The 24,096-nt window shown below is 43.2% G+C and overlaps 1 protein-coding gene across 1 annotated transcript in view; it reads left to right on the top strand.

Annotated features, from left to right (window-relative positions):
• The first annotated feature begins 9,464 nt into the window (after positions 1-9,464).
• The window catches only part of sema4f (sema domain, immunoglobulin domain (Ig), transmembrane domain (TM) and short cytoplasmic domain, (semaphorin) 4F), a 55,636-nt gene continuing 41,004 nt past the window's right edge, over positions 9,465-24,096 (top strand). The window contains exon 1 of the mRNA XM_080486834.1: positions 9,465-10,288. Coding sequence (XP_080342960.1) covers positions 10,201-10,288 — 88 coding nt within the window. The 5' untranslated portion in view covers positions 9,465-10,200. The remainder of the gene's footprint in view (positions 10,289-24,096) is intronic.

Here is a 24,096-nt window from a genome sequence, read left to right as displayed (position 1 = left end):
TCAATGTAATTTTCCTCTAAAAAAATCTTTTGAATAACTAGGAATATAAAGCACAGACTCATAAATACACCAACATATGAAAATGTTTGCTCATCAAATCGTTTTATTTCAAAAAAAAAAGAAGAGATAAGCTTATCTGGTGATGCATTGTCCTCCAGCGGTTTGGACGTCTCGGAGTGGAATAGCCTCGTTTTGTTTGTACGCTACTACAATGAAAGTCTGAATCACCACCTACACAATAGCAGCAGAGAAAATCGTGTTTAGTGGAGGAGAAAAAGTTGGCAATGATGTCGGAAATTGTTTGTCTGTGGCACAAAATATGCTCTGCAATTGGTTTTTTGCTCATTGAGGAACATCGACAAACATTTTTTTAAATTATATTTTAACCCTTTAAGAATGTAAAAATTATGCATGTTGATGCTGGCTGTGAAGAGGCTCCATGTAGTTGTATAAGTTCCCTCTGATTACACAATGACTGTATACACAACTATAGTGAATGAAAACTTTTTGTAAACAGCTCCTGAGATGAGACCTTTAGAAAACGCTCCGACTCCATGTTTTACGTGATAAGAAATCTTCAAATCAGATTTTGAAATCTAGATTCAAGATTATACTGTAAACTCAAGGACTTAAAAATGAGTTAAAAAAAAAAAAAAAAAAAAAGCCAAATTCTCTATCATGTCTAAAAACAAGATTTTAAATCTTGGCAAGAGCCACATATTTTTACACCATTTGTAGGAGCCAAATGTGATATATTGGATTGTGTACAAATGTTTGACCTGTGTGGGTGTGTCACTGACGTCATGCGCATATAGACTGGGGCAATGAAGGAGGAGACAGGTGTTGACCCCGGAAGGGCACACAGGTTTTTGACCGCTCTGGCGGAGTTTATCGGAATATGCTTGTGTTTTGTGCTCTGTTGAATTGAACTTTGAGGTAATATAACTTGCACTAAAATAAAGAGATTTTTTGTATCGTACCGGATCGTTGGACTCAATTGATGGACACAAAGCAAAAAGGCAAACAATAGCCGCCTAGCGCGTCAGACCCACCTACCGAGGCAACAGCTCACCAGCCCAGTATTAGGCTGGCTGGTATACCATTGTTATATCTCTTATAGCGTATTGATGTAAAACCAAGTGTGTGTGGTTTCATCACAAATACAACCAACAGCTGGTTCTAACGTCATGTCGCTTGCATGAAACTTGTGTTTGTAAATCACCCACTCCTCAAAATATTTGCTTTCTTACTCCTTCTAGCTGACTTGCTGCATTAAATTTTCTTCTCTATTTTTATAAATATTCACTAGACGTTGAGGCACCTCATTACGATGCCCCCTGGTGACCTGGTGGTCTGGGCTATAAACATTTCTATTCAAATTATTTCCCGAATTATCCATCTCACAATGTAAAATTTAGAAATGTTATGTAATGAAAACAATAAGGAACAAAGTGTTATATTCTTCACATGCCGCTGCCACACCTGTAGATCAGACGATTCTAACCAGCCGAACGCCTCAAGCATCCGATTTTAAAATGTGCTTCTTCTCCTTCTTCCCTCGCTGCACCCCCACATCCACAATCCTGTTCTTCAAATTTCTACGCTGTGAATCAGAGAGAAAGAAAAAGAAAAAAAAAAAAAAAAGAGATTTTTGAGAACACTAGTCATGTATTACTGTCACAAGCGAGCCGAGGAGCTTCACTTTGTGCCGAGCACTTGTTCCTTCAATTAGATCCCAGCAGGGTGGAGGGGTACAATGTTCGTACTCGCCCCGGGGCGCTCTCCTACTCGCCGCTTCTCCACGCAGTAGGAGTGGGTTAACAGGATTAAGGGGACGTGCAGTGGATTGGGTGGAACACGCAGTACGTTGGCAGCGCCGCCATCGTGGTATGTGGCGGGATGACGCGTGGAGAAACTCAACGCATAGCGTATTTAGGTCAGACCCCCCCCCCCAAAAAAAATGGCATACATTAAACGCACACAAACAAACCGTGGGGATGCTACACGGTTCAAACGGAGCGAAATAAGACGGATGGATCGATGGATAGACACACGGGGGCAGAAAGATTGACACGGGTAAAAAGATGGCTAATGGTGCTGGTGATGCATCTCGATGGTGCATGTTGATGAGGAGCTTGAGTCCTGGTCATAAGGGGGTTGATGTTGGCATAATCTACTTAATCTGATTGAGGGCAGATCCATCTTCACAGACTCAATAATTGATAGCACCATCTGCTGTGGAATCAATCTCCCAGAACATAACACGTAAGGAATTAGGTTAGAGTAATGCCGGGTAATTACGATTTACCTTTGTTTGTTGGGAGGAAACTTGCACCGGATAATTTATGCATGCTTTTCTTTCCGCCGAGTCAAAAGCAGGAAGAACGTTCGCCGGAGTTCATGGGTTTGTTGAGACGCCTGTTCGCTCCAGAACTGATGAAGTCAAATGAAATGGATTTAATCTCAGAGAGATTAGTAAATGGTCCAAGTGAGTAGATCTCAGGGCCCCAAAGGAGTCAGGGGGCCTCATTTATCCCAGAATTAAGATTCATACTGCAGGGGGGAAAAAAAATAAAGAATCAACAACACAAGAGCAAACAACATACATATGTAAAATGAGCACAGTGAGAATAAGAAGCCAATTTTTTATTTATTTTTATCACAAAAAGATAATCACACAGGAGCTAAATACCAATGACACATGTACTAAAGACTAAATCAAGAATACAATGGGACACGAGACATGAGACACGACAGAAAATAAGAATTAATAGAAAGTAAAAAAACAAACAAAACATAAATTATGACATGAAATCGAATTGGTTACAAAGAGATGCAAAACAACTACAAAATAAGACGAAGAAGGATGACGAGTGAATATAACATCAGATACGCACGGTGCGATCTTCTCAGACCAAACAGGCGTCGATGTCACTGATCAAAGCTGAGAATCTGCAGTCTTATGTCTTACAGTGGAAGGGATCCGCAGACATCTTCGTCCCGGTCATGCGACGACTAACAGCCTGAGATAATCAAAGTGACACCAGGTGGCAGATTTCCATGGAGCTGGAATTCTGCTCGAAGAATTTGTGCAGAATTCGAGTGAAAACCAAAAACTTTTGTTGCATTTTAGGTGTCTGTTTACACAACAGTGGCGCTTGGAGCAAGTGAAAATGTAACTTATTGAAAACGCTCCAACTCTGTGTAAACAGGGGAAAAGTCAACTTTTCTGAAACGTTGCTACTGTGTGTGTGCACCGTGGCCATAGTCAATAGTTCTGCTACGCATGCATGAGGAGATAGATGGAGAATAACAACAATGGCGGCCACCAGAGTGTCATCTTCACCATATTGACTTTAACTGTGCCATACAAGAGACTATTGCGTGACATAACACAGACTTTTATCAAGAAAATAAGATTTATAGTTAAAATTCCACACATCGAGTCCAGATACAAAATCACAAAATAATAGGAAAAGCACTATGGATTGTTAGTTTGACTGTATATTCAATATGCAGACATATATCTGATATGTTTTCTGGCATATGCCTACTCTGCTTGTTACTGTCGAGCTGCTGCTTCTGGCTGGGAGGCCTCGAGCGTCAGCTGATTGGACTTAGTGGTATTCAATTCGAGTGACCGGCCTCTGATGAATAGCTCCGTGTTCGTCTTACAAAGCACTTTGGTTTCTTTGAAGGATGAGGCTAATGATTATATTTCAGCTCAACGGCTACGCCACAGACGTACAGGATAATTATAGCCCAAATTATCCCTTTAATCAGACAAGACTTTTAATAGGATATCGTGTGTGTGTGTGTGTGTGTGTGTGTGTGTGTGTGTGTGTGTGTGTGTGTGTGTGTGTGTGTGTGTGTGTGTGTGTGTGTGCATTCACCCATATGTTTGGCTATGGCTTGATTGTGTACAACAAGTAAATAATTGATCGCTTAGCATTGTGTCAGCATGTTGTGCATTTACAACAGGGAAGGATCGCACAAACACACACACACACACACACACACACACACACACACACACACACACACACACACACACACACACACACACACACACACACACACACACACACACACACACACACACACACACACACACACACACGTCCCTGATGACTACACACCGAGAGGTACCTGCAACGTGTCACACATGATTACTGCCAAAAAGCCACTCTCGTATGTATAGACTGTGGTGGCCTGTGGGGTGACATGTATGCGACAACATGAAGAGATTAACTTCATTTAGTCACAACATTTCTTGGATTAGTCTTCTATTTATATGTGTGGAAAAAAACAACAATTATTTCCTATTGAAAATGCCGAGCAGATTCTTTGAAAATGATGTTTTTTCCTAATGGTTCTAACTGCAGCTCTGATCTTGACCTCTTCTTTTTGTGTCATCTCGACACGGCAGCTCTGTTTAACGCAGATAATGGGCGGAGATACATGATAAAGTGACTTTACACAAAATACTTGAATTCGCCGAGCCGCTGAGTGAAGCCAAACTGAAGGAAAACGGCAATCAAAGCTTGATGAAGGGGAATTGCAGCCATTCACCTTGGAGGCCAAATGAGACTGAAAGCGTTTACCTCAAGTGGCCGCGCCGCTCGGTGTTCCATCTCGGCAGGCTTCCTGCAAGCCGCAGGTGCTGGAGATTGAAATCAGGACTTCAAAGGTAGAATTTATCTTATGTGTATAGTTTTAACTTCTTTTTACACATCCAAGGTGGGAATGTTTTGCTGTTCGCCTCTTTGTCCTATGACAAAGTGAGCATGGATACATCATTGGTAGGCTGAGCCGGTATAATAGAAATACATGCCAAGGCTGTTGGGTTAATTAGTTCTTTATATGCATAGTTAAAATCATTCTCTCACACCAGTATACAAACGAGAAGCATTCCGTCTGTTTGACAATGCTTGAGAGGAGGAAGTTTATAAATGCAGAGTGTACTACTGTCATTGTTTTTCACTCTGTTCTTTTGCTTTTTCCAGGTCTGACAGACACTTTATTGAGAAAGTGGTCCTCACATATCACACTTTAACCTCTGAAGGACTTTGTGGCTTTCACACCCTCCTGAGAGCTTTTATGCTTCACTGTATCAGTCAACATTTCTGTGTCATTCACACCACAGGCAAAAATAAATGCACATTTCCATGGATCGTTTGGGCGGAGTGAAGCAAGTCGAACGCAATATGCTGAGCGTTGATCCAGATCTGTCGGCTTACCTGGGCTCGGTACAGCAGTTCAGGCCCCGCCACCTCGACCCCTCCCATCGCCACCCCTCAGTAAAAAGCAGAATCCATTGTCGGAGGATTAGTGGGAAAGGTTTTGGGCTGTTTGTTCCATTTCCTCCTCAGCGGAGGTGAGACGCAGGGGGTAAATCATTTGGCGAGCAGCCAGTTGCAATACAATCAGTAAGGAGTGGGTATCTCACGGTGGTAAGGGATTGACCCCTCTCTCGTCTTGTAATCTTGTTCATGCCACATACAGCGCGACATTGTCATGCTTTTACTCGATTGATAAAACGAGACAGAAGAAGGGGAAAATGTGGGCAGATACCGCACAAGAAGTGGGAAGTGCAATGGGAGGCAGGGACGAGGAGGGAGAGCGATAGTGAGGCAAACAATAAGGGTTCACGACGTCTCGACTTTAATTAAGAAAATGAAAGCTGTTAACTAAATGAGTGCTTCTGCTCTGTGTTTGAGTGGATGTCTGCCCTTCTGTTCCTCGGGGCAGAAGTCCCTAGCCTTTTGTGACCCCTCCCTCCCTCCCTCCCACACACACACACACACACACAGGATTACACAAGCGGTGACTGAGTAAGCACTGGAACAGAATTAATATCCATGACTGCATGCATTACTGACAGAGCAATTAGAGCAGTCCCAGATTTGCCAGATTTAATGCACAGGGCCACTGACAGTATTGCCACTTTCCAAATAAAACTCACCGTCTCTGTGTCTCCGTGACATCCGAGGACAAGGTCAATGTCACGTCTGTGTGTGTTTGCCTCACGCTGATCAAGAAGCAGCTCCCACTGAAATTCTGAGCCGTGTAATTACATTTACTGGAGGAGGTAGGTCGTCTGTCCCTTTCCATCTCTTTCCCCTGTCCAGTTATTCTTCTCGGTCATCCCCCCCCCCCCCCCCCTCCAGAACAATCCCTCCATCTTCAACCGGTGGCCCGCCGCCATTAGTCTCACACACACACACGTATTCGTGCAGAAGCACAAAAACCTTTGACCTACAAGCCGCCGTCTGGGTCCTGAGCTGACACATATAGAGGGGAGCATCCAGGTGGAATCACACATTTACAGACATATGGAACAATGCAATCTGACAAACATGCATACACACACACACACGCACACACACACACTACCTAAAGGAGTGCAGGGTCACGTATTGCAGCTTCCTTACATCAGGGTTTGAATATTAATGTGCGGGGACAGATAAGCAGCCGTGGCAATCCTTTTAACACCATGCTCCTCTCTGGTTGGTGCTCCTACTTAATTTATGACAATCTGTACACCCAAATTATGCAAATTCCGTGTTTCAATCCAAGCCAGGGTGGGCACAATGATTTGACGGCTTCAATCATGATGACAGCATCTGTGCATCTCTTTTTTTGTCCTTTGTGAACACTTTTTTTTTTTTTTTTTAGAAATGCTATATTTTGAAATTCTATTATCCAGTGCAATCCAGAAACAAAGGTCGTTTTATATTTTCAGCATTTGCATCACCTGTCCATAAGAGGGCAGCACTCTGAAACCGTTTCATTCACTAGGAGGCCATGTTAAATTTACCTGGTTCATGCATGTTTGGAGTCTGATGCGATTAGTATGAAGGATATTTCCCGTCTACACTTGCCCGTGTCCACGTGGAGGTAACATTGACCTGATCTTAAGAAAACAAGTCGATTTCTCAGTGGCTGACTGGTGGCAAACTGGCTGTATCATTCATCCCACCGGCAGATGTGTTCAATGGGCAGTAAAGTGGATTATTTTGGACTCTGCTGTGTTATGGGATTCCTGTAGAGTTTGGCTCTTTGCAGGAAGCTCATAGCTTAGTCATCTACCGGATGAGCTATTTTACTAAAGGTTCAATCACTTTTTGGTCCATTTACATTAAATTTTTCCTATATGCAATCTTTATTTAATTAAAAAAAATCCTGACTAATGGAGATTGATAACTCACTTGCATGGACAAAAAGATTAACCGATAGCTAACTGGATGCAGAAATTGTGGTTTTACCAAATTCAGACCTGGACGGTCATGCCGACAATGAGTCTATTTACATGCATATAAAAAAATTTAATATTCAGATGATAGTAACATTTCGATCCGATGTGTTTACACGTGTTTGAGAAACGTAAAAACTGAATTAATAATTGATATCTCAGTCCCAATTTTGGATTTCTTTAGGAACAGATACATGCATAAGAACACAAAACTCAAACGCTTGTTATTTTTAAACTTTTATTTCTTTAACTCCAGAAGTACATACGCATTTCTTTTTAACGCATTCAGCTTTTTTACACTGTTGTAAAACAACAAAATTCATCAGATGAACGGGGATGGATGCACAAAGGCCGCATTGGTGAAGAAAAAAACTGGCGTGATGATAAGATTTCCCATAATCAGAAGCTTACAAAGCATCTAGGATTACGCTGTTCACATGAATACTGATATAATATGAGTTTCAATGTGCTCATTGATAAATATGCTCACCCGTCAGAAAGTCAGAGGAATGGTTTGAAGAACGCCCTCTGCTCCAACGGTCGCTGCAGCTGCCACTGATAGAGACATCCATTGTGATATTGAATGATGTTCAGCCATTCAAAAGTCATCGGCTGTATAAAGATGAGACACGCACAGTGTGAGGCTAATCAGCCTCGATTAGAGACGGCGCCGCTCACGTCTTAGCCCCGCTTGGTTTTTCTTTAACATCGCTGCCTCACCTTTGACCCCTGTCCTCCTCCTTCTATTCCTCCCCCACTCCTTCATCAAGCAAAAATCCTTTAATCCCTGCGACTCTCTGACCCCTCCCTTTATCCTGAAGTCGGGGTACATGTCTGAACCCACGCCCCGTGAAATCGTCCGGTCAGCACTGGCAGCCGCTCCGGTTTTCCTCCTGGGGCGAAAAAGAGAGGAAGTGGGAAAAGGGAGGATTTATGGCTGCTACGCAGTCAATCATTAAAAAAAAAAAAAAAACACATTAAATTTATAGCACTGCTTCACTGTGAGTACTTCCAGGGATTGAATACATCTGTTCTACGCATTATTAGGGTGGTTAAGGCTTCCAGGTTGACCTCGCATCTACTGTTAATCATCTTTACTCGAGATGTTCCACCTCCTTATGGCTTCCGATGCATGACAGACTGGATTAAGGAAATGAGACCACATAGGGACGCAGCCTGAAAAGACCAGAGCGGGAACCGAATCTGAACACACAAGCATATTTGCGTCAATGAAAAACATATATGTCCGTGTGTTTTCTTTATAATCTTGAAAGACAACACACTTGAGACATTTTAGGACGATTGTCTCCACACAACATTTTGCCTACGTATTACATCTTTACTGTTAATGCATGAATTAATGCGTTGCGTTTTTGGTGTCTAATACATGACAACGGTGTTCGGGGCCACTGAAAACTTTTTGGAAACTGTCCAACTCCATTGACGTAGAAAAGGGAAAATGAGACTTTCTGAAGGTGTGTGTGAAGATGGACAATGACAACAATGTTTGGTTCCAGAGTGTCATGACTCCTAGTCCCTATTGTCTTGGGACTTGGTAGTTTTACAGTTTGGTCCCTCAAGAAAAACCCAGTTATTTAGTAAATGAGATACCCTCCTGATATACCATGGGACTTAATAACTTTATTGCTGACAAACTCTTAAACATTTTGTTTTACTACTACGAAACTATTGTTACAGTCTACAAAGGAATTGTTGCATTAAATCAGCAGGGAATGTAATAATCTAGTAATGACCTTACAGGCATTTTCACACTAGGGTTTTCTTATTAAACTTTTACACACGATGTGTGTGTTAACATCGTGAATTTAACGGGAAGTTGAATATTTGCTTTTAGAAAATCATTAAAAAAAAGTATTATTAACTATCATCAAGTCAATTACGAAGAGAAACAAACATTTACCATTGAGAGAGAAAAGAATAGAAAGAGGAACAAACATATTATATATATACATATACATATTTAAGAGCTTTTTTATTTCAGCTAGAATTGCAATGTATTTCTTTATTTCTGAATCAAACACCAAAAAAAGAGGTTTTTGTCACTCATGAATATGGAATTTGCCAACAAATAAGATTAGATTTAAGAGAAAGAAAGCATCAATGTAAAAAAACAACTAAAAAACGCACCTGACAGCCGTGACGTCAGTCTTTACCTGCCGTCCATAGCGCTGCCTCTTGCAGAGGGCGGGGCTCGAAACGGAGCTCGCTCGCGCTTTATAGCAGCACATCCTCGAGCCGGTCACCAGCCTCCGTATATCACTGTGAACCCGCTCCTGCGGCTCGGGATTTGCGCTTCTGAATTTCATGTTTTTTTTTTCTTATTATTACTATTTTCCGAATCCAGGACGGTTTGGGATCGTGTGCAATTCCTCCAGTAATACGTGGACGGAGAGCGAGCGGACGTTTATTTGTAGAGGCGGGACAAGAGGAGCGACACCGGGGCACGGAGCGGGGCTGCGCGGCTCATCACAGCCCAGGACACCGGACATTATTCCTGCGCACACTTTTGGATTACTTTGGCGCGCAGTTTGCGATCGGAATACAGCACAGATACAACTACAAAGATGTATCAACTGCTTAGCAGCTTGTCGCTCCTCTGTCGTGGATAATAAAACGCTTTGCGCGGAGCGGATGCGCACACACACGCACTCTCTCACACACACACACGCTCACACTTCTGAGCGCTTTGTGCAGCTCTGAACGCACGGGAAACCACAAAACCTGTAGCAGAAATACAAGATCAAATATTCCTGGAGGTTTTTTTTCTTTTGAATTGTTGTTTTTTTGAGTAAATAATCACCAAAGAGGCACTGACAGCTGAGCCTTGACACCGATCTGGATCAAGGATGAGTAGCAGCTGAAATCACGAGTTCGGGACTTTTGTTGTTAATAATCAAAACCAGAACCACCTTCCTGGAATCAGGATGGCCCTCTGCGGTGTGATGCTCTTCCTCTCCCCCGTGCTGCTGCTCGCCGGTGGCTCCGGGGCTGCGACCCTGGGCGGACTGGGAGGTGAGTGCATCTGTGCAACGCACAGGTGGAGAAAAAAACAAGTCATGCATGGTGACGAACTAAACTGAAACACACGTTATAGAACAGTTTTCCTTGGTTTTCTTTTTTTTGGGGGGGATGATCATTAGTAAAATAAAGTGAAAATGGGTGCACGTTTGTAGAAAAGTGGCGCGTAAAGCTCACAACACATGCAAGTTTGCAGGACTTTGCATGGCTCATCGTGTCAATTACTCATTTGCAGAGATGCAAATGATACATATCGTTTTCTGACTAAAAACCCCCCCCCCAAAAAACCCAGCCTCACACTAAGTTCATCTCGCTCCGTGCGCGCAGTCCACCTCTGCTCCGCACCGCTTGTTTTTTTTTTTTACGCACCGGGAGCGCGGTGCCAAGCCGCTGCCTTCTGCCTTTATTGTTGCTTGATAAATGGTGATGCTGGCGAAGCAAGCAGGTGCCAGACTTGTTCTGCTCAACGCCAACAACAAGTGCACTCAGACTGGGCAGAAACGCCGGGGCCGATCCAGACACGTAGCAGCAATTTAAAGGGACAGTTCAGTCAAAACGCGCTCTCGCGCTGGAGGGATTGACGCATGTGGGGAATTTGTCTTTTTCATTTGCCCTCCTAGTGAGAAGGCAAAGGTCAGGATCAGCGGCTCTGCAATCTGGTAGTGATTCAGCATCTTGCTTCAATAGACGGGGTGCAGAGATTTAACTAGTAATCCAGTTAAAGCATATTTGCAGGTTCTGTGTAAAATGTTATTGGGGATTATGTTCAGATTGAGCACAATAATTTTCCTCCGTGGTGTGTAAAATACTGAGTTACATGTTTGAAAAAAAAAAAAAAAGCAGACAGATTTTTGTGTGACTGTATAAGTCTGAGCTGGGCTCTCTTAACAAGCTCCCTCTTTGTGCTGTGACCGTCAGGGTCAGAAGCACAGACATGCCAGCCTTCCTGTTTTCTGAAAAAGGGACTGACACTTAAAATGGGAAACAGAAAGAAAATGACAGGGGACATCCATCACAACAAGATATTAAGTGACACAGATTTCAAGATGGGATTGCAGTATGTTCCATTATTTGAATATCTTTGTCCCTGTTGAATGTTTTCTCTTTGTTTGCAGGTAATAACTTCCCATCTATCTCTCCATGTTTTGTGTTGTTGTCTTGCATTTCCTTTTCAGTATTTGGTGGCTGATTATTTGTTCTTGGCCCTTCTTTCTTTCTCGCTCTCTCCCTTTACCATGTTATGGTGTTTACATCCAGATCCAGCCAGGGGGAATAGATGTGGATCTTGCGTCACCCCATCCACTGACCATTAGCCTGCACTCCAGTCACCTGACTGTATTAATGGGCTTTGCCCCACTGCTGCAGCGGGGCTTTATTGTGCTTTAAACCTTTGTCTTTCCAATCTGCTCGCGACCTACATCTAAATTCCTCCTCTGGGCACTTGTTTGGTGCAGAGAGTCAGGCTCATCTGCCGAATGAATGCACTGTCTGTTAAGTTCGCTCTCTGTCTCGGTCATTATGCAACCGTGGCCTATGGCACGCAGGCCCCGCAACAAATACAGTCAGATCGAGAGCCAATGAATAACCGTGAGTAGGACTGAGCAGGCTGGGAAGCATTCAAATGCAGGCTCTACAAAGGAGCAATATTGAGAAATGCATCAGGAGCCTAAATGTCATGCAGCAGCAGCAGTTTTCCTGTTCAATCAAAAGTGTCAGAGGCCACACGCTGAGCGCACGGCTTGGGTCTTGATTAAAATCACTGAAGAGCTTCACATGGGGAGTTGAGCTAGTTACAGCCTCGTCAGGGTGTGTGTCGCTGTGCGTATGTGTTTTGATGAGTGAAGAAAGCATCTTATGTAAGACTCTGTAGTTGTTTCTGTTTTTTTTAAGCCACTTGTTTGGTGATGTGTTTGTGTCAAGCAGGGTTTGCATCCTGCTAAACGTAGACGCCGACGGACACTCATGTTCTCCAGAGTATGAATTAGTATCCCCGTGGTGACCTTGTGACTTTTTATGCATCACCAGAAGATCAAATGTTTTCTCTTGTTTAAGAGAAAAGCTCATGCTGATGCACTTATAGACACATTCTTATTTACATGCGTGATATTTGTCTTGCGTCAGAAGAGATGCTCTTCTCTGTCCGCCTCGTTGCACTTATGATCCATCTGCTTGTACAATGTGCTCATAACAACTGGTGGAGTGGCTAATTAGACCGATGTGGAACTGCATTGGATCTCTGGTTAAGTGTTTTGGTAGGGGTGAGGCCGTAAAACTGCTCTGCAGAAATTACACACTGCATAATGAAGTCACCACAGGACAGTCGGGTTTTAATTGAAAAGAAGCAACAAATCAGGCTGTGTAGACAGGTTACACCAGGGGTGTCAAACTAAAGGCCCATGGGCCATAAGCGGCCTGCAAGAGACTCCAATCTGGCCAAACCGTCAAGCAGGGCGAGTTTGTAGAAACGTGCATAACGCAACAGCTGCCGGAGATGGTTTTTTTCCCCAAAATATTTCACTGTATTTTGCAGCAGAGGGTTTCATTAAAATGATCTTTATGTTGAGTTTCCAGTAATTTTAAGTAGGAATTATTTGTTTTTTTCAAGAAAAACATTAAAGTCTAAATTTAAATCTAAAAGGTTATTAGGGCACTATTTTAGATTAAATTTGGCTGTTTGTGACCCCCTGACCTAAAATATACATTTACGACTGTATGTTTAGAAATAATTTAGAATTAAAAGACTGATATGCGAAATGACGGAGTACAAAACAAAAAAAGGGACGTAGTCGTGAAAACCGCCATGATTTTTACATGCGTATCTGTTGCGGCTGGATGGGAGCAGCCCCTCATCCGGTTTAGCTTTAATGCCCCTCACATGAAACTCATTAGGGTGTCGACGCACATGGGAGAGTCTGGCTCCCGCTGGAGCAGCGACTGCGTGGATGAGGGCGAAGGCAGAGAGGAGTTTTAATTTGATTAGCATGGTTAATCAGAAACTATGCAGGTATCAAAGCTTGATGTCGCCCTGGAGGCCACCCAGCAGCCACCTGCTTTCCCCTCCAATCATTTTCCTGTTTGCTGTCAACAGCAGCTTAACAGAACCTCTTTGCAAGGATTTATCACCCCAGTGACTTTTAGTGACTCAAGATGTTTTGCTCTATTGTACTTTCTCACTGTTTTCATGTCAACATTTGTACGTGGCTTATGTTGACCTATGTGGGAATTACATCTGACACCATCCTTTCTTTGTTTTCCGTGCGAGTATGTGTTTTGGGTTGGAAGTAGGTGGGGCTTATTAAAACGGGTTCAGTCTGTGCTTCTAGTGAATTTAACATGAAAAACCTCATGCATCGTGCTGAACGGCAGGCAGAATGTACAAACGCGGAAGCCACGGGTGAAGGTGAAGTTTTGAACTGACTTCACAGTTCAGTCTACCATCCGCCGCATATCGGCACTTACAAACTGGATATGTCGATTTATATTTTGAAAAATGAATTGAATTGCTTTTCACCTTATCTCGTTTCCATACGTCTACACCGTGATCATGGATCGGAGATCTGTGAGAGCAAACAGTGTTATTTCTCCTTTATTTCAGTCAGAAACAGTATTTTAATTGCTACAGACTTTGGCCCATATCGTCCAGAAGCGATGAGCCCTGGGCTAACTTTTAAGCGATCAGTGTCTTAAGGTATTTCATGCATCAAATCTTCTGCACTTATTAATATGTTACACACTCTCAGATGTCTATCACTTTAAAATACGCGTCTGCTGTTTTGAATTTTGCAATTGCTGCTCGGCCGGCTGGAAAAGAATTTGATTTCACAAATTCATGTCGTATTTTTAAGACACGTCGTGACCTTTATATTTACATGCAGTGGCACACAGCGATGGAGAAATTGTTATAAAGAGAACTTGTTTGCGTTCTCGTGTTTGCTGTGTTTCCACATAGAGAAGTGTCTAGGGATGAGGCCAGGAAGTGTGTAACCACTAAACCGTCTGGTTCTGCCTGTGAGAGTATATGTGGACAACAGTGGATTATGTGTTTTTGGTTGGAACTGCGTTGTTGTCTCTCCCACTGGGGAGCATGACGCGCTTATGCAAAGACACGAAAACAGCTTCCTCTTTCTTATCCCTGCTTCCCATTGTCTAATCCTCCACCATTCTTCTGCAGCCTCTCATCCCCTCTGTTTGATGAAAGTGTACTTGATAGGTCCTGCTGGAGTTGGGCAGCACATAAGCACAGGGAATGCTTTTAGTGCTTCTCTCAGCTTTGATAAGCCCTCAACCCGGACATAGCTCCAGTGCATTCTTAAAACCTCCTTTTCCTATCTTCAGCAGCCCTCTTTGGCCGAAACACCTCAAGTGGTTGCGTGTTGATGTCTCGCTGCTTTGTTCCCCCCTCAGCTTTATACTTTATTCTCCCTTCTCCTTTCTCATCCCACTTCATTTTTTTTTCCGTTCTCTTATACTTTATGTGCCGTTTCCCAGATCCTGCTTTAGTCTCCATGAGAGGCACTCAGCGTTCTCAAGTGAAAAGGCAAAACATTGAGACAGTGCTACTCCTGCACATGCACCGTCATAGTAAATAGTTATTTTGCGTGTCAGTAGATGGACAATAACAACAATGGCCGGCCTCCAGAGTGTCATGACTCAGAGTTCTTTTTCCTCCTGGGACTTGGTAGTTTTATAGTCGACAGTCAACGTAATAACAATCCAACTTCGTCGTCTGTCCATACAAATGTCTCTGTTATTGTTCTTTATGCCCATGCGTGTGGTTTCATCACAAAAACAAACAACAGCGCCAACTACTTGCCCTTCCTGCGAACTACATCGTTTTCTGTGTAAACAGACATCGTTTCCAAAATGTTGCTGTGTAAACGTGAATCTTTTCTGAAACGAAAGTGCAAAAACTGCACCTTCATTTGAAATATTGTCGTGCAAACGGGGCCTTAGTTTCCGTAAGTGGCACACAGCTTGTGCTTAAGCCTCCGACAAAATTAAGGCAACATTACTAATTTTTTTATTAAAACTGACTGGAGCATAAAAGGAGAGGAAAGGAGTTAATGAAAAGTGCGTAAGAGAAGTAAATTCTGAGCTGTCATTGACCTCCCACTTAAAAGATTGTCTCCCTCCTTCTTACGTTGGTCAGTAAAGTTCATTAGATTCTCATACGCGTTGCCTCATAATGCCCTCTCTATGAAGCCTCAGATTCTGAGAATGATATTAGCGGCGCTCACGCACGCAGTTGTTCATGCAACACCCTCGCATTGTTTGTCAATGGTCGGCCCACACAGGCATTTCGGTGACTGCGGTCTGGCAGCGTAAAAGGCGAACAGAGTCAGATGTCAAAGGCCGTGCACACTCTCTCCTCGTCTCTCACGCTCGCACACGGACGAGTAACACAAGCAGATTCCCCTTCATTGGATTATCGTGATTGGAGCGCTTGCACTGCCCTGAATCTGCACGTCTCATTGCTCATGTGACCCCTTCCTCACCTAGATAAGAGCGCTGAGACCAGTTTAACCTGCAGGCCGCAGGTCAAACACATGGTAGGATGCTGTGGGTTGCACGCTGGAATTCTCCTTCATCTTGCATTCATTCATTCCTCCTTTTCCTTCCTCGCTCTCACTCCCGCGCTCTGAAGAATCCTGTGAAATGTGCTGTGTCATGACATGAAGCGTTGCTCTCTTAGAGGCTGCTCAGCATTCTGGAGTTATATTTATTTTCATTTTGAAGACTTTAAGCTGAAAGCGCATTAGTGTGAGGTTTTTTTTCCAAAAAGGAGTGATGACGGCTTGCAGCATAATATCATCAACTCATTGGGATTCACACCTGCTTTCCTCTCTCATCTCCTGCCTCTCCGGCCCTCTGTTGCGTGAAAATCCCATCTGATAGAAAACCGATCCTAATACTGGGAGAACCATTTTCAGCTTTGAAACACTTAACGTGCTCGTTAATAATATCAACCACTTGTTCGTGTTGAGGTGGGGTAATGGTTTGCACTCTGGCCTCACAACATAATCCCCATTTCAGATCTGAGTTTGCATGTTTTCTCACACAGTCCCCCCCCCCAAAAAAAAACCTAATAATAACCTTTAAATTTCTTTGTTGTGGAGCAGTATATGTCTATATTTTCCACAAAAAACTGACAATTTCTACCAAAAATGATAGACAATTTCAATATAAAGTCAATTTTAATGAAGCCTTCTGGTACAAAATACAGTGAAATGTCCAAAAAAACCTGTTGTGATATGCATGTTTTTACAAACTCACCCCGGAAGCATGGGTTTGAGGCTAATGTTAATTTGCTTGTGATGATCTCAGGGTCTCAGTGCTGTGCTGTGTCCACTACTCTTGTACCATTTGCTCTGTGGTTTGGCCGGCCAAAATGGAACATCTTGCGATTTTGGCCTACAGGCCGCATGTTTGACAGGATTGGCCTCTAGTTAAATGAAATTGGCCCCCAAATAACCCTGAATCTGAAATAGCAGTTCAAAAAGTAGATGAATGCAATTCAATTTCCTGTAAAAGTGAAACCTTTTCACTTTATATTCGTAGATAGTTAATAGAATTTGGACAGTCCCAGGATAAGTAAGCATGCCTATTCCTGCCTGAGAGGCCATGCTCCTCAATATTGCTGACTCTGGTCTATAACCCCCATCAGTCACATAAATCAGTATTGATTGTATTGGCCAACAGCTCAAGGTGAAGTAAAACTGAAGGAGAAGCGACACAGACGGCACAATGACGCGCAAATACAACGTGGAAATGTACAAAACTGTTAAAATATGTGTTGTATTCCACCTACACACTTTACATAATGATGTTGGACACAAAATAACACAGAATTAGCTAATTTGGTGGAACCAGTATATATTTTTTCTCATCATTTCTGTTGAATAAACAGAACAATTCCTCTGCTGAACAAAACAGACAAAAATACCACTGAGATTCAGCAGAGCAGCAGCAGAAGATTATGTTCTGTTTATACTCAAGGGACCTTCAAGGACTGTTGTGACATGCAACATTCATTCACCTTAAGAAATACTCAAGTACTGTACACCAGGACAAAGGTTATCCATGTGCAATCTTGAAAAGAGAAGCAAATAGGTTTAGATTGTTTATATCTTGGAACAAAACACTTGATACTAACATCTAAAGTGTTTTGGAGGCATCACCCCCCCCTCACATGCATTAGGACAAAAAACTAAAAGGTAAAGTTCACAAAAATATGTCCCTAACTGGGAACATTTAGTTAGAAAATAAAGACAAACTAAGAGATATTGACGCCATTAGGCAAAGAGAGGGAGAGAATAATTGATCCGTCTCGTTCAGGACAAAACCAGCCAGACATCCGGGACGTGATCGGCCTCACAGCGTCAAAAGTGAGATCAGAGGCCACGCGGGGTCTCCTTCGATCCTGTAAGCATTTCTGCATCTACTTAACCTGTTGGCTTCTCAGCGATAGCACAGTCAAGTGTGGTCGCAGGTAGACGGTGATCCCCGGGGACTTGGCGGCCTTGTGCTCAGACAGATTGGATGTCTGGTATCAACAGAAGGTATCAGCGGATTGAGCTGTTTGTGTTTGTGTGTGCGATTCCAGGTCAACGAGTGCAGTCGTTATCGAGTGTGAATGCGCTCCATGTATATTCGGCTCCATCTATTCTCGCACGTGTTCCTCGGCTTTTCTTGATGAAACTTTCCAAATTGCTGGCCCTCGAGAGGACGCAGACATTTGGATTATAATGGGTATCTGATTCATAATTGAGTGAGTTGAGCTTCTGATGTGATTTATTTACACTGAAGACGAAGGCTGTGTTTGTGTGTGTTGTTGCTCTTTGTGCCGGGCCTGTGTCAGCACTAAGGCAAAGGGAGGAGTGTTGGCGAAGGGGGAGGAAGGAAACACACACAGCTCTCTCACCCCCCCCCCCCCCTCCTCCCTCACTCCCATCTCGTGAGCAGAATACTACACTTCCTGGATCTCCACCCTGCTCCGCACACACACACACACTTTATCTGCATGCGCCTTGATTCTCAGCTGAAACCACAAACCTGAACGTTGTCGTCTGGCTGCCAGACGTTGGTGAAAAGGTGGACACATTACACTTCCCACATTGGCGCTGCAGTGAGCAGTCAGCTTTTTTTTTTTATTTTATTTTTTTAAACCAGATTTGCGGCTGCTGGCATTTTTACACTCCGGGTGACAGTTGGGAGGCTGGAGAAAGCCACCGTGTGCAGACTGCTGAGTTTCAATGCAGAGGAAATTCCATTTTTACCGCTTCCTCACGTCACCGATGCTTGCGCTTATTAACATTTCAAAGTAATTAAACTTCATCAACGGTGTGATCTGGAGAATCACCAAAGTTACTGTCAGTATTGAGTGTGAGTGTGCGTGTGTGTGTGTGTGTGTGTGTTCACTGCTTGTGTGGGCTCCACTTTCCTCCAGGCTTCCAATATCAATGGAGATTGTTGACGGTAAAAACAACAGCACGGAAGTTTCCCTAAGCCTCGGTAATCTTCTGCCTTTTAGACATCCACAAACAAAATGATTGCCTGGCATTAGTCTCAAAATAGAAGTTACCTGATTGTAACTCCACTCCTCCGTGGTAGTGAGGAGCCGGCCGAGCTGTGGAGCATTTTAGGGACCTGAAACTGGTCTAAATTTAAGACTGGATTAAGCAGCAGCCGCACTCACCCCCCCCCAGGTCTTCGGGGATCAGATTTGTGTTTGTGCTTTATGTAGTCTTGTTTGGGATTATGCACCACTAAACAATAGAAGCTTAGTGATGAAGGCCTTTTTTTTGACCCTGTGCTCTTGCCTCAGAGAGCATTTCAACATGCTGGAGGTTTGAAAGTCGTAATAAAAGTCTGTGCACGGATATCCAAGAGAGTCTTTAGCTAATTAGCACACCGCAGATGTGGGATTATGTCGTAGTCTATTGTAAACTGTCCGATGTCCCTCGAGGGAGTCATGTGGTTGAAAAGGTCAATGTAGGGAGTAATCTTTGTAGATGTTATTAGCCAAGTGAAAACAAGGAAATTATGGGACCTGGAGGTAATTACATGAGCTACATGAGGAAGACAACTGGGCCGTCTGGTTGAGCTGGTCCACGGCTGTAAACACAGACACACGCCGGTTCGACCGGTTATCAATAGAGAGAGAGAGAGAGAGAGAGAGAGAGAGAGAGAGAGAGAGAGAGAGAGAGAGAGAGAGAGAGAGAGAGAGAGAGAGAGAGAGAGAGAGAGACTCTCCACACACACACCACATGGTGTTCAGTGTCCCACGCAGAGCAAGTTACCGCTCCTGCTACGATCAAGGAAACACACCTGGTCATAAAGTCGGCGCGGTCTTCAAAGAGCATCGGATCTGGTTAATAAAAAAAAAAAAGGAAAAAAAAAGAAGGGTGAAGCGATAGAGGTCGTCTGTGGCTTCACTCCGTCGGTGTGTGTGTGTTTGTATAATGAAGCAACTTATCCGTTTCCTCGCCGCTGCCCTTCGTTTGGCGGCGAAGTAAATCAAAGCACCTCTCCGCTCTCCTTCTCTCTCACACTCCTTTTGTGTGTCTGTGTGTGTGTGTGTCTTTTGGCAGTCTTTGCTGGCACACAACCGGGGGTCCCATTTCTTCCACACACACACACACAAAGACATCTCGACAGTGAGGGTTACCCTGCTGTGCCTACTTTGTGTTTATTGATCGATGGTGTCTTCTGTTGTGGAGCTTTTCTCTAGCGTTATTTTACGTATCGGCTTGCTTGTCGTCTCTCTCTCCATAACTTGTTGCTTTACTCTTTTTTTTTTTGACATATTGACCTTCTGTCTCTTCCTTTGTTTTCATTTGACTATGTGTGTGTGTGTTTGTGTGCTCTTAAGGAAAAGCAGGGCAACATGGGGAACCTTAATGGCAGGAAACAGGCCGAGGCAAAACACAAAGGCAAAACTGTCAGCAGTCTCTGTCACACAAACACACATGCTTGCAACCACACGAGCACACACCTCCTTTAATGTTTTGCCCTGAAACAAGGCGAGGGTTTTAAAGATTACCTGTATCGGCTACCAGATTTGGAGTACGAACACTGGTCTGTGTACAAACCGCTCGTTAAATACCCCCCTCTGTCTTTCTATCCGCCGACCCTCTCCTCCCCTCGGTCTCCCTCCTCCACTCCCTTTATTGTGGTTTCTTTTAATTGGAGTCTGAGGTGGTAATTACAGGGAGGGAGGGGGGGAGGGAGGGGGGGGAGGGAGGGAGTCTGGGAGAGGAGGAAGCAGGAGGCGGGGGGAAGAAAGAAGGAGGAGGAGGAGGAGAAAGCGAATGACAGCGTTGAGGAGAATAGGTTCAGGACAGAGTAGAGTGAGTGAGGAGACACCTTTTTAAGACTGGGAGTGGTTGAGAACAGACCACTCGAGGTGTTTCTCAGAGGAGCCAGGTGCTACTTCCATGAAGTGGATTCTGCTTTTTTGTGCTCTATATTTTGTAGAGGAAACCTAAACAATTTGCTTGGTGCTTTAGTGTGATGGGAGCCTCTTGCGGGCTGGTTTTGACCCACTAGCCTTACGTTTGACCGCCCCTGATATAGAGAAATATATGGTGACTTGATATCAGTACGTCATTAAACACCCTTCACAACATTTTGAGCTGGAAATATGGAAAGAAACATGAGGTCTCATTAAAAAGCACTATAGGTTGTATTGTACTTGAGGTTTTGGCTGGGCTTTGATATTTAATACGGGCCAATATAACTTTGCCAACTCTCTGCGCTGCCAGGTTTGGCCCGAATCGCCTTTTTTTTTTGTGTGAGAGAAAAAGATCAAAATCCAGCCAGTTGAAACGCACCCAAATCCACACCATTACAGCAAAAGATATTTCTAGGGTGACGCTGGCTAATTGTTAACCTTCACTACACTGTAATAGATTTGCCCAAGGCTTTTTGTAGTGAAGCCAATAAGCTCATAAAGTGCATTTGGGCTCATTTATATATCAGTTCTGGATCTTTTCCAAAAATATTTAATGATGTCCCATTGAAGTTCTGCATATTGGTGTAGCATAGGTTGCTCATATCATATATTTCTATTGTTTGACATTGTTCAGATTGTATATTTTGTACATGGATTTGTGGATCTGGACTTCCTTCCACTCAGAGGAAAAAAAAAAGCGTGCAGCAGGTTCATCTCCCTCCGGCTCATGTGCTGGAAATAAAGCCCTCATGTTGGTTTTTTCCCTTTATTTTGACTGTTTCTGTTTGTTTCTCTCTCTCTCTCTCTCTCTCTCTCTCTCTGCACACACGAGCCACTCTGTTTCTGTTGTATTTGTGTTTTTGCAAATATTTCCTTCATTTTAACAATGTCTTGGAAGCTAAAAATGCTGAAGGCCTCAGTGTTCCTCCTCTTTTTTTTTTTTTTTCTGCATAGAGTCGGTAACCTGCGTTAAATGAGATACAGTAGCTGCCCCTCCTCTCCTGCTGTCTGGGACACACACACAACACTGTTGAAAGCCAGCCGTGCTGTAAGGATACATTAATGCTGAGCCACATTATCATAATTGAGGTGTCTGCTGAGCCTGTTTGTGTATTTTGTGCGAGTGTGTGTGTCTGCGGGGAATACAGAAGAGTGAGAGTGTGTGTGAGCGAGAGAGAGAGAGCGAGAGAGCGAGTCTTTAGTGCCAGACAGACACCATACTTTCATCTTCTAGCTTAACATCACAATAGAGGAGAGGCTTCCCTAAAAAACCTGTGGTTGTGTGTGTGTGCAGCATCACTCAGGCTGGAAAAGCCTCCTAAAAGCATTATCACACTGATCTGGAGAGCATGTCGACATCACAAAGCTCCTACACGGCAGAAATAGGCGGTGGCATCACGGTAAGAGCACATTAGCTCTGATCAAAGATCTGAACAAAAATGAGAAACAGAGAACTTGATTCGGTTCTGTGAATTTATATATCGATCCACGATCCATGAATTAAGCGTGTGATTAAAAGTCCCCCACCCTCCCTTCCCATCTTGGCCGACCTCATCAGCTTAAGTGCTTTTATATAATGGCTCCCCGTCCCGGTCCACGTGGAGCAGAATAGGAATGAGACCCCAGCAGTTCAGATTAGATTAATATCATTCTGTCTGGTGTGTTAGAACGCCACCGCATGCGCACACAGACGTGGACAAACCCGCGCAATGAATAAAACATTGCATCTTTTATTGTGTTGGCAAACTAGTGAGAATGTGTATGCAAAAAAAAAATCCCACCGTATTTTGTTTTCATTCATTGATCGAGTAAGATATTGTGCCACCAGTCTTTATTACGGGCGGTAAGAAGAGATGGAACTTCAATTCATGTGTTGACATTAAAAACCAATATTTTCATTCGATACCATGTCATGATATTTATCCTAACAGTGCCCTGTTGCACATATAGCAGTCAAATTAATTGTTCTCACCATAATACCCTGAAAGGAAAGGCATTTCAAACCTTCAATATCCTCTTCCAACATTCCCAACTTCACCCGAACACACACGTAAACCCCATGTAAACAATGCCACCTGTTTCTGTTATTTCACTGTCGAAGAGCTCTGTGAAAGTGTTTCCTCAACACAAAGTCCTTCTGGGGAAACAAATGCTTCAACCGATGCAGTTTAATTTTGCAAATGAAAGCCTTCAGCTTCTGAACTAATGGGGCTGAGTGGGGAGCAGTCTGTTAATAGGACTGTTTGTGTGCGTTATTGTGCAGAGAGCTCGACTTGGAAGACTTGCATTAAAGAGACACTAAGATTTAAAGTGGACTTATCCCACCCGAGCATATGGGTCAGGTCTGACCGTGTGTGTGTGTGTGTGTGTGTGTGTGTGTGTGTGTGTGTGTGCGTGCGTGCGTGCGCTTAAGAGGGAATTTAGTGGTGTGACATGGACTAATAGGCTTGTTGTTCCAAACCTAATGTAGAATTACTTTATTAATGACCTCCTGCAAAGTGTGTATGTGTGTGTCTCTTAGAGAGTGTGTGTTTGGAGTGTTTTTTTGTGTGTGTTAGTTAGACAGGGTATGTTAGAGTGTGTTTGTGCACATGTTAGATTTTGTGTGTATGTGCGCGTGTTAGAGAGTGCATGTTAGTGTGTATGTTAGGCAGTGTGTGTTAGTAGGTTGTGTGTGTGTTCATGTGTTAGACCAGGAAGTGGATCAGGTGACCTGCAGGGCTACAGGATAAGACCGGTTCTGTTATGTGCCTCATGTTTATAATCTTGTGTGAATGATTAACAGTATTTATGAATTATCAGCCGGAGAGCCAGTATGTCCCTTCCTGTGCCAACAATCGTCTGTGTAATAAACCACACAGCGCCAAAATGTCAAATTGATTTCAAAAACAGAGCAGTGATGCACAGTCAAGGCTGCCAAAGATCTGAACAATGTGTTGAAAATAACAAAGTTTAGATTACTTTTATTACCCATTGGCTGCAGGAGAGACTGACCATTATGTATTCAGTTTGTATTCTTCTACTTTTGTCTGGTTTAAAACTTCGCCAGAGATAACAGATTAAACGAATGGGCTTCAGCTTATTCTGGTTAATTTAGTTTCGTTTTGTTGAAAAATAACAAAACAAACAAAGAAAGAAAAAGAGTTCAATCAGTTTTTGAACTTAAATCAAATACATCTGGAGAGACTTTGTATTTGGAAATCTATTGAATACATTTTTTTAGCTTTAAATGGGGAATTCTGTGTGATTAAAAACTTTTCCATCACATTTTTAAATCCATAAATGGCATATAAAGCAGAAATGCTGAAGATAGTTCACGTGTCAGGGTTAAACTTTTAAAGTTGGATTG

This window comes from Lipophrys pholis (genome assembly GCF_963383615.2).
Source record: "Lipophrys pholis genome assembly, chromosome: 18".
NCBI lineage: Eukaryota > Metazoa > Chordata > Actinopteri > Blenniiformes > Blenniidae > Lipophrys > Lipophrys pholis.
The sequence above is the reverse complement of the archived record's forward strand: the minus strand, read 5'-3'. Positions and strand labels throughout refer to the sequence as shown.